Raw genomic sequence first — 11,635 nt, 5'->3', positions numbered from 1 at the left:
AAAGAAAGGAGAGGAAAATCCCTCAGGTTTTTGGTATGCTTGGCAGTACTTTTGCATAGTCAGGTTTACTGGCTCTGCAGGTTTAGAAGAGGATTTGCCGGCTCCTTTCACCTTTCAGCGAGGGTCCAGGCAGCAAAAACAGAAGGCTTGGGGCCATTATACCATCAGTTCTGTAAAATGGCACAGATTGGTGCTACCGCTAAAAGGGGGCCCTCTGGCACAAGCAGCTGCACTGGTGTGAGAGAGAAGGTGTAGGGCTGAAGCAGGCTGCTGGCTGCTGCAGTGGGAAGCCCTTGTGAAGTGACAGCCTAGGCTGACCCCAAGCCCAGCAAAGCCTCAAGCCGGTCTGCCGGGCAGAGGAAGGACTGAAACCAAGCTTAAGAAGCCACTACTTATCCCCTTACACCCTTGTCACAGAAAGCCATTTCTAGAGCAGATGGGAGATAAGATCCAATCTTAAAGCAAGTACCCGTGGGTTTGTTCTTTCAGAAAACCTGGCAAAACTACCCACTTGGCATTCTTGCACTCACAACAAGCAGTGTGTTGCACTAAAAGGTCTTAACTGATTGCATTTAGGCTGCAAAGTTAAGGACTTAGAAGTTTATAAAGTACAGGTCTGAAGTTGTGTACCAAATTCATACTCCTTTCTTGACCTATGAATGTAGATACTGGCTTCAATTACGTAATTGCATAATAATTTTTTCCCTTAGGACTGCCACATATACATGGGATATGACAAACAATAAATTGTTTCTGAAGACAACTTACATTCTTTGGACATTCCCACTTCAAAGCACTTCTGTAGTCTGCAGTACTGGCAGCGATTTCTGGTAACTTTATTGATAACACAGTTTTTATCTCTGTGACATGTGTAAACCATGTTCTTCTGGATACTCCTGCGGAAAAAGCCCTGAAATTAAGGAAAAAAGAAATCAAGTAAACTTTTGAGCTTCCAATAACCCTTAGAGACAGGCAGTAATGTTGCCTTAAAATAACAAAAATAAATTGGAAGTTATGACTGGAGTATGGCATCTTTAAAGACTCAGTCTTATTATAATTTAGTACTATTTCTTGCAACATGTGATTCATCTCTTAAATAAAAACTAATTATACAATGCAACCTAAGGCCAAAATAAATAAGAATTAGTAAGAGCATTCAGGAAATTAAGTCCTAGATTTTACAAAAAAAAATCAAATAAAAATGGTTTGGACTTATGAATGTAATTAATGAATTGGGTAAAGAGCCTTCCTAACAGATCCACTTGAAAGCCACTCGTCCCAATAACCAGTAGGCTCCCTCAGCCTAAAGGTCCTGTGTATTTTGTTACTGCAGAGATTCTGTAGTTTGAAGGCTACATGTCAAAAGAGAAATAATTTGAAACCCAGGTTTCTTAGCTGCTGAAACTCCTACAGCAATTAATGAGGCTTTTGCAGGTGGAAGAGTTCCAGCATCAGGTTATTGAGTTGTGAACTTGTAAAAGCTGCCAATTACAGCACTTTTTTTCTTACTCAGATACAGCTGTGAAAATAATCAAGTAATTACAATGATCTTGAACAGAAATTAAAGAAACCTAGAGGTCTGGTTTGTACTTAAGGATCAGCATTTCATTGGATTCCTCCTCCAACAAGTGAAAAAGAAAAAAACAGCCATAAATGGTAAGGTTAGGTGGCACAGAAAAAAGGCAAACCCCAAGTTAATTTCTTTATCTGCACTAAATCCCAAGCTTTAGATAATATCATATAATAATGAAGAAAAAAAAGAGGATTACTTTAAGCATTTTAGAGCTCAACCCACAGATACTCAGTGAAAGATTTCTGCAACAGACATTTGGAAATTTGACAGCACTATTTAACCTTCTCACTCAGATTTTCAAAATCATTTCAGCAAGCACCAGGGTCAAATTTCAGTCAACATCGCAGCATTATGGAAGAATAGTTAGCAATTTAATATTTGTTGGAGGGCTTGAGAGGTTAAAACTCTTCATCCAGCCACATGTTTACACCCTACAGGAAAGCCGTAAACTTGATGCCGCAGACGATAGCTCTGTGCCCACAATGCATTTGTCTAAAGATGCGATCATGGTAAGCTATAGAATTGGCTCTACTAGAAATGCTCAACGAGATATGCAAGTAGTTCAAAAGCCAAAAACCCTATCAGTCGGAGTTAACTGGGAGAGTTTCTGGCTACATGATCAGGGAGTGGTAGGGCAGGCAGTAAGGGCTGGTCATAAATTCCTTGCACAGCCAACATGCTATAGATGCTAATGTTATGAAAATACCTCAGATTCACTCAGAACTGGAAAATGCCTCCTTAATCACATAACCCCTGGCAAAAGTTTTCTGCAGCTCTTGCACAGACAAGCCTTATCCTGAGGTTAGCTCCTCTGATTTAGGAGATATTTCATACTACCATCAAAAAGGTAAATAAAACTTTACACTTCTTTTCCTTAAGCTACTGGACATAGAAGAGTAATTTAAAGTTATTTGTTTAGACAATTAAAACCTTTTAAGTTATCCATAACACCGCTATTTTATATTCCACTCTTCTGATCATTACCACTGCTTGAATCTTCGCAATGGCAAGTATGGCAAGCATGTGTGTACATTTGTTTACTTGCCAAGAAGAAAATCTATGGTAATATTCACTTATTCCTTTCTTGCTTTGATATTTCCCTAACTGTGATGCCCAGCTCTGTGGTAATTGCTGATGATGCTAATATGACACTGAGGAGTCTATGGTATCTATTTTGGTTTAATTCAACAGCCAGAAAGTGTGACCAGTGCTGGTTCAAGGGTCTCTCTATAGCTTATTCAATCACCACTTTGTAGCTGGAAAGATCCGAGGGAAGCCAAGACTGGTAGCTTCCAGGGCAGCCACCCCAGCTTAATCCAGTGCTGCAGGGGAATTAACACCCACGGCCACCGATGGAATCACTCTCCTACCACCAGCTTGACAGGGTAGGAAATAAAATGGCCCAAATGAACAAGTCACTCAATACTGGTAAAAGAAGAAACAGCTTTCTCCAAATGTGTCTGTACTTCACCAAAATATAACGGGTAGCTAACGGCTGATCGACCAGTTGTTCTGATATTTAGATACAGGTTCTGCATCCTTATAAGCTAGGGTTCAATTACAGCCCATCAGGAAGGAAAGCAGAGGAGGTTGCCTCAGTCCTTACCATATAAAGTTGACCGCGCAGCCCAAAAGAAAACCACAATCCAGCTTCTGCAGACAGTAAGTATAAAGCATTCATGAGCTCATTATTAATATAAAAGGCTTAAGAAGAACAATTTTGGAAAAAGCAGATCTCCAGGTTAAAATGAAGACAGTTTCCTCAACAGCCTAACCTCCCCAGGCAATGCCTTCCACAGAATGAAAGATATAGATGAGGACATTAATCGTGGAAGCTTGGACTGTTGTTTTACAAATTACTTTTTGACACCTGTATTTGACTTTCTTCCTGGAGTTATTCAAGGAACAGAAAGAAAATGAACTTGTTTGCATAAAATATTCAGGTGAAAAAAGATGTAACGTGGTCCTGCTCAAAACTAAGGACATGGTTCTTGACAGTGTATTAGTGCCCATTCCCAAGTATCCCCAAGACAAGACTGGGATACTATTCCTATTAAGATTTGTGGTAAACTCACTTTTAAACCTCAGCAATATGTCACCAGAAAGATTTGATTTTTAAATTTTCCTCTGGACAGGCACTAAGAAAAATGCCCAGATTATAAATACCTTTGCAGGCAAACAGCAAACCAAAGCCATCCTAGGGGGAGGTACAGGAATTCAGGCACCAGAGAGTGAGAAGCATTTGCTGGGTGCTGGGGCTCAGTTTCCCCGCACGACTCCATAAGCCTGGTGCCCTGCAGCCACAAGTTTTGGGTGGCACTGCAAGCAGGGTCATGCTCAGAAACATTTCCTGAATCTGGGCTGAAAAACACAAAGACTGTCCTGTCTTTCCCTCTGCAGGGGTTTGGACCTTGCCTGCAGCTCTGCAGCAAAAGAAAACCCCACAGGACACAGAGATGGACAGAGCGGGTGTTTGCTGCCCAGTTAAACAGAAAAGCACATTTAAACCATGTCAAGGCTGGGTTCCAAATAGCACAGGTATAACACTGGTCTTTTCACTAAAAATAGCAAAATTAGAAGCAAGCCTAAGTTCTCCTCCAAGTGCTTTTTGTCAAGTGATTCTCATTTGATCTCACCACCCCAACAATTTCTTCAAAAATCAAGAAAATCCAAGCGTGACCTGCCCTGAAGAAGTTGTCAGAAACTTCAGAGACAGCAAAACTCCACAGCTTATAAATTAATCAACTTCTGCTGCCTACTGGCTCTTGGAAAACAATCTACTACATACTATGATACATTTACCTTGAAACAAATCTGTTTGGCTGAATATTTACATGAGCCAATTTTTATGCAAATATTTTAGCATCCTGTCCAAATTAACACCCTGTGATGGGAGATGAGACACTCCTGTGCCAAAAACAATCATGAATGATTCTTTCTTTGTAATTTAAAATGCCCTATGAATATAAAACAAAAATCCCATTTTGTGAGACATAAAGCATTACTGTCATACATACGTACTGTCATACATAATTGTTTTTGATAGCACCTACAAAGCACTTGAATTTAGAGTAGAGGAAGCTACTGAAGGCCTATCGGGAACAGTGATTTGCTCCGATATTCCTTTTATCCACAGCTTTTGAAAGGAACATGGATCTTGTGTTTTTATTTTAGCAAAGACAAAGCTTTGTGGAAATCACACTTCTGAATTAATTCTGTTTTTCTCAGCCGCTTTTATCAGTATCCTTTCCACTGAACATTTTGGACAAATATTTCAATTTGTAATCTCATCTTTTCTGTGTACCACGCCATGCTCCTCCCAGGCTCACCAATCTTGTTATCTTAATGGATGACAGATAGAGTATCACTCTGACCATGCCACATTAGGCATCCTCATTTACCGAGTGCAAGGAAAAAATGCTGAGTATAAATTATTCAGAAATCTATTGTATCAGCGTGTGTTCTCTGAGCATCCACCAGTGGCAGAGCAGACAGATTATTTTTCACTTTTAATTGTGTTGATATCTTATCTGCCCCACTGAAAGCAGAGAGTGATATGTGAAACCATACGTATGTATCAAGCAGCAAATAAACCCAGTTTCCTACATCTATTGCTTAGAAGTAAATAATCTATTTAGTCAATCTAACTTCAACACAGTGCTGAAAAAAACACTTCATCCCATTCACCACTTTTGTAGCATTTGCCTGTAAGTGCACCAAACTTTGAGAGCTCAGTACAGGACACGTATATAGACACAGATGCCTATAGAGAATATTAACTATTTCAGTAATATTTTGAATGCTATTATGCCACTGGCTATCTGAATACAAAAGCCCTCATTAAGGATGAGCCCTCAAGATAAGGTAAAGTGTTTAAGCTTATGAAGTCTTATGGATTTGTTAGCATGAATTGCTAGCCTTACATATCTCATGGGGAATCTATACAACTCCCTCTCCTTCACTGTCCAGTTGATTTTGGCAAGGCAGATGATTTAGAGCCCAAGTTATGCACATTGCATGAAGAGATGGATCATTTGATCTCAACAATGTCTTAAAAATATTTTGCCAGCACAGGGCATGCCAAATCTTATTTGCAGGCGTAGTGGGCTTACAAGCCGAAAACTTGCACTGCAAGCCAGGGACAGAGTAATCAGCAGAGAAGGGCTATTGCGAGCTCAATCTGTTTGAACAGCCTGCTCAGTTCATCTGGTTCAGCTTTGATTACCCCCAAATACAGGCAGCCAGCTATGACTCCTGCAGATTTAGAGGCCATTCTTTGGTAAATTTGCAAAATAAGCTTCTGAGTGAAGCCTACGGCTACTCTATCGTAAAAGAAACAAAGGGACAGGAAGGACTTTTCTATGGTACAGTTTATCAGCCATTTATAAACTCTGGCTGAGCTCTGAGAGGAAAGATAAATACCAGTAATACCAATAACAACCGAAAAGAAAATCCAGCCTACCACATACCCGAAACCTCTGCCATTAACTTTATTCTGAAATAGGGTCTGGACAAATATGTACCTTTTTTTACACAAGAAATCTGTGATGCATAGCGTCTTTTCAGTCTCTCTATTTTAATCATTCAAGCTATCCTCAATCCTTGCTAATCCTGTAAAATGTATTTAGACAAGGTAAAGACCCCATTCCTACTCTCTCTAGAGCATCAACAGACATTTAAGGTATCTCTCAGTGATGGGATCTGCACAAAACTACTTTGTTCTGTGACTTGGGAACTGCCCAGGTACCTTCATGAACTGAATGTGGTTTGCAGTACTTTTATTAACAGGTAGCAGGAGTCAAGGAACAAAAAAAACATTCCTCACAAAGTCCTGGTAGGACTAGCAGTCATTAGGGCAGAGACACACAGCTTTTAGTTGTTAATCAGGAATATTTGCTCTGAAAGGCCATGGTAACATGCAAACTCACAAGTGGAGTTGCACAGAAAAGCTTACGAAGGACATAAAACCCAGCATACGCTGTTCGGGGATACCATATAGGCAAAACAAATTGCAAAACGGCTGCAAACCACAAGTAATGAAAGCTACCAAAGCAGCTATCTAAAAGGAAGCTCAAAATGAACTTATTCCCAGTTGCACAGCACTTTTCCAGGATGTCTGCACTATCTATCACACTTTGGAAGTCACGGCTTACAGAATAAACAAATTAATTGTCTGACATTTTGGCTGGAAACCACCCCTGGCACAAAATGGAAGCAGCTACAACAATAAGTAAAGGAAGGCTCACTGCCAGAAAGCAGGGAAATTGTGCTGATGATGTACGTCAGGGCGGGATAGGCAGATCTTTGCAAAAACAAATGAATAAATGCTGTTAAATGCCAATAGCCTGTAGAGAGCACCTAGAGATGCCAGCCAGGCAGCAGAGGAGGAGCTGGGCTCCAGCCCACCCTGGGTAGGGCTCTGGATTTATCTGTCACTGCTCATATTTCCAGCAGAAACTCTCTGCTTGCCATCCACATTTCTGCTCATCTAGCCATTTATTCTGCAGATGGAGAGCAGCCATAAGATTCCATGGCCAAAGAAACCCAAATTTGCTATTGAAACCAGTGTGGCAGTGATCTTTATTCCTTTTAATTGACAGAATTCAAAACACTTTATAAAAATAAGCAGCTTGCATACAGAAATACAGACCTGTGGACCTAAGAGCAACCCACTATGGGGCCCAAAAGGTTTATTATCTTTTCATTATTGTTATACAAATGGAAAAGTTTGAAATGTTTCAGGGTTTTCTCATTTCTTAAAGAGACAAAAGGGCCCAAGGGACGTGGATAGTCAAATAAGGAAGATGTCGCTCCTCTCTAAGCTACCACAATGGGGATGTTCTTCTGCAACTGCAAAAAATTCTCCAGCAAAGACAGGGCAGGCCATGCTTGATAAATCCTAATAGTTTCTAAGGTGAAAAAGGTCTTGCAGGCTTCAGAGGGCAAGAAAAAAAATTCTGATGACAGAGCTTGAAAAAAGTTATTCATGGGGCTACTAATGCCGATTAGCCATCAGTCACTACTGAGGCTGGAAACAAACACCACTTTTTAGGAAGCCCCATGCCAACATATCTTCTGATTCCACAAACCTTGGTCTAATGTCAAAACCATGCCCCAAACCAACCATTGATTTTTTTTTTTTTTCCAGAGAGTTTGAAACACTTCTGCTGGCCAGCTGGCAGAAAGGCAGCTAACAACAAAACAGGGGAGATGTGATCCATCGGCTACAAATCTGCAGCAACCAGATTCTTCCGGCGAGGGTACCACGGCATCCCTACAACTACACACGGATTTTTCCACAATTTCGATTTTCACTGAACTCCTGACCTTTTTAGCAAACATGTCAAACTCTCCAGACAGAACAGTCATCACCTTGAAACAATATGTGAGGGGAAAGAACGGCTGAGATTTTCTGCTTCTCCACTTCAGTGATTTAAACAGAGAGGAAGGCACTGGTATGTGCTTCCATCTGCTTTCTTCAAATTAAAAAAAAAAAGGAGATGGAATGTATATAATTAAAAAGTTACAGTTAACTTCCTTTCAGTCTTGTCTGTAGGATGATTTTTGGCCTGCTAGGGAACTCCAGATGGAAAGAGTAATGAACACAATTTAATACAAATAACAGGAGATCAAAGAAGCACTTTTCTGAGTTGCAGCACACTGAGTTATTTCACACAGTTTAATGGAGAACTCAGGAATGAATTATTGCATTTTGCTGTTGTCCATATTTTTGTTTATGCAAATCAATTACCTTTAACCTAATTTGTGAAGAACCAGACCTATAACCCAATAAAACCATAAAATGTCACTAGGATGGTCGTACAACTGGCGAGCACTTATCCAAAAGGCTATATGTTGTTAAGTGCTCATCGGTTTTTTCCTCTCTCCCCCTCCAGTGCCTCAGGATTTATACCACCAATTAAGACAATAATGAGTGCCCCAGGTTGACCTCCCAGGAGCAAGAATTAATTAAGTGCAGTATTTCTTCGTAAAGAATGACACTTTTCCAAACCATTTACGTAGCTGCCCTCCTGCATGGAATCACAATATCACGGAAGACTTTCCAGATTGTTATCCCTCAACTGTATGACTGATTTTGGTTTACACTTATAATTCGTGTCTTTGTTTTTATCCGATGGGTTTTCGGGCAGTGGAAGCAGGGCAACCATTTTCCAAAGACAATGTCACAATTTTACTAGGACATATGTGGGATTTTTTTGCACAGAACTACAACAGAAAGACAGCAAACAAAAGCTACTCTAACCAAAGTAGTGGACCTCCTAGTAAAAACAAACAAAAAATCCCCACCAAGCTATGCCCGTGCAGTGACATGCAGATTCCTGCAGCAGGCAGGACAAGGAAAAGACTCATGTTAGCTATGCAATTACCATGCTGCAATTACTTGTAGCAGTCCCTCAAATTAACGTCTCCTTTTAGCTGCTGGCAGAGATGGAAACACGCAAAGAGGAAAGGGCAAGCTCAAACACAAACCTACATGGGAGAAAGAAGGTGTGTGCATGCTCCACGGAAATTCCCCTCACAGGCAGGCTTTGTATCCTCCTCCTCTTCCCCTCCCAGCCTTCCTCACAAAGGCTTGCAGAGTTCCCGCACAAACTTGGCTCCAGGGTTATTTATCCAAAAAGGCACAGGGACTTTATTTAACTGTCAGGCAATACAAAAATCCCTGCATTTCTGCACCATCTGAAATTTATAGAGGCGTTAGTTTCTAACCCGCTATCAGCAACTGAATGTTTACAGCTCAGCTGAAATAATAACGCAAACTATGCCACAAATATTTATGCATGCCTGCAAGCTGGCTGAAGTGCAATTCCCCTCGCACTAGCAGAGAGATCCGCACAGTTTGCCTGCACAGCCAGCTGTTCCCTGCTCCCTCCCCAGCTGATCTGGAGCCAGTGAAGCTCCCCAGCCTGAGCCTGGCTGGCTGGGTGGGTGACTGTGGGTGCTGGGCCAGTGCCCACCTGCCAGGCTGGCAAAGAGATGGCTCTGGCCATGCCACAGCATAGCTCCCTCTGGTCTTCAACACCCAGCATGTTTCTATTCTCTTTTTGATGACCTGGGAGGAGTTTTAAAACTTGCCTGATCCACGGCAAGCAAGGAAGTTTCTGAGGAGGAATGAAGTGCCATACGAAAACAATGCAGAAAGCAACCTAAAAATACTCAGAAGAAATAACATGGACATAAACATGCCAAAATAAACCAGATATCTTGAGCATTATGCTTCCTGGTACAGTTTTCAGGCATCTATCTGAATGACTCATCAACACAAGTTCATTATCTCCCCATAATCTTTTTTTTGCTCTTAGTTTTGACAGTTGACATCTAAACAAATATGTTGTACCAGATTTCTTGAAATCTGGCAAGTAATATCTTGTACTTGCTACTTTATGCTACACTCTCATTCCCCTGCATTCGGCAACAAAGAAACTTTGCTAATACAGAACTATCCACTAAAACCCTGCAAAGCATAGAGTTTGGGGAAACTTGGATGCCTGGAGACTAGAAAACAGAGTTCAAGTAAACACCCAGAAATATGCAAGTCTGGCTCTCTAGTACTGGCAGTAGTCAAGGAAAATTACCTTTCCACACTGCAGCTGAAACTCATTACCGAAGGCGACAGCAGAGAGATGAGTTGGAGCTGGACCAGCTTGGAAAACCCACCATTTTTAAGAGTGAGATGGTGGCCACACCACTCTGCCCAGTTTCTGTAAAAAGTACCCACAGTCAAAATGGTCTCAAAAACATGAGAAAGCAGGCTGAGAAAGGTGGATGAAATGCAGTCTGTGCCAGTGCAAGGGATTAGCAACTGCAGAAACAGAGCCAGTGAAATCAACTGACTAGTTCCTCCAAGCAATAAGGACTCTTAAGGTAACACTAATTGAAGAGATGTATCTTGTTGCAAACACCAACACAAATCACACTGAGATGCTGAAAAAGCATCACAGCTTTCAGGACAAATGCAGGACTGCATCCACCTTGCCCAGTGTTGGCCACCACTGATCATTCAGCCAAGCTGTAGGGAAGCAAGGGAGAGTCTAGGACTGGGCAGCTTCGACGAGGAGAAAACATGACCTTTCAGAGATGAGTGAATGAACTGGAGCTGATTAATCTAACACAGGAAAATCTTAGCAAGATGTTTTCCTGTTTTCTCCCTCCCCTGCCAGACTTCAGTCAATGGCCAGATTCAAGCACAGAGCTCATATAATCACATGATGCTCAACCTTTCAGTTTACAAAAATCACATGGACGTAGGGTAAGATGAAAGGTCTTCTTAGTTAGATCACCCATTTGGCTCCTGGGTGCTGTGCTTGCGTCTATCCTGTTCACTTAACACTCTCTTTCCTTTCAAAAAAAATGCCTAGTTTTCACTTTTGAGTCTGTACATGGAATAGTCACTGGGCATCACTACAGATGAATGTGGACTGGGTAAGACCCTTTGCAGCAGCATCTGAGAAATGCCTTGATCCTCTGATCCAAAAAAAAAAAAAAGATAAAAAAGTGGTAGTGCTTATTAATTTAAAAAATGACGAGTTGCAGAGCTCTCTCTTAAATGGTTTGCTTATATCTTCCTAAATCTGGAGTGCTGCCATTCTTTTGGACCAGCAGAAAGCATGTGAAGATGACAGTGTGCACTGAAGCAAGGACCTAATAAGTTACAAATATATTTAGCACAGATGTACAGGGCTCCAAAGTAAGGCAAGCACTCTAGAGGCAGGGGAGACCTCTCCTCTGCTTGGAAGATTCATCTGGAGAGCAGCCAGCCAGGCCACTCGTGGGAGGAGTGAACAGTAGTCCATTGGAGTAGCTGCACCACGGCTATAAATCTCTGCTTTCCCTGTTAAGCGCCTGGGAGGAGGGAGAGGGAACCCGCCACAGCTGACAGTAATGGGTCCCATTAAATTGTCACTTTTAAAGAGACTCTAAAACGAGAACAAACTTGCTTCGTAAGCTTTTGATCAGTTTCCCTGACACCAGGCAATGGCAGACCCTGCTCACGTGCAGTGGCTGGGGGCTGCTGGCTCTCCCCTCCAGCACTAAGTTTAA

The 11,635-nt window shown here is 41.5% G+C and overlaps 1 protein-coding gene across 7 annotated transcripts in view; it reads right to left on the bottom strand.

The window, feature by feature from the left end:
* The window catches only part of RARB (retinoic acid receptor beta), a 329,824-nt gene that overhangs the window by 46,054 nt on the left and 272,135 nt on the right, over nt 1-11,635 (bottom strand). For all 7 annotated transcript variants that reach the window (XM_017817944.1, XM_017817943.1, XM_017817945.1 and 4 more), the window contains one exon: nt 769-910. In XM_017817944.1, the coding sequence (XP_017673433.1) occupies nt 769-910 (142 nt within the window). The remainder of the gene's footprint in view (nt 1-768; nt 911-11,635) is intronic.

The sequence above is a fragment of the Lepidothrix coronata genome, unplaced genomic scaffold, assembly GCF_001604755.1.
Source record: "Lepidothrix coronata isolate B3197 unplaced genomic scaffold, Lepidothrix_coronata-1.0 Scaffold64, whole genome shotgun sequence".
NCBI classification, from domain to species: Eukaryota; Metazoa; Chordata; class Aves; order Passeriformes; family Pipridae; genus Lepidothrix; species Lepidothrix coronata.
The sequence above is the reverse complement of the archived record's forward strand: the minus strand, read 5'-3'. Positions and strand labels throughout refer to the sequence as shown.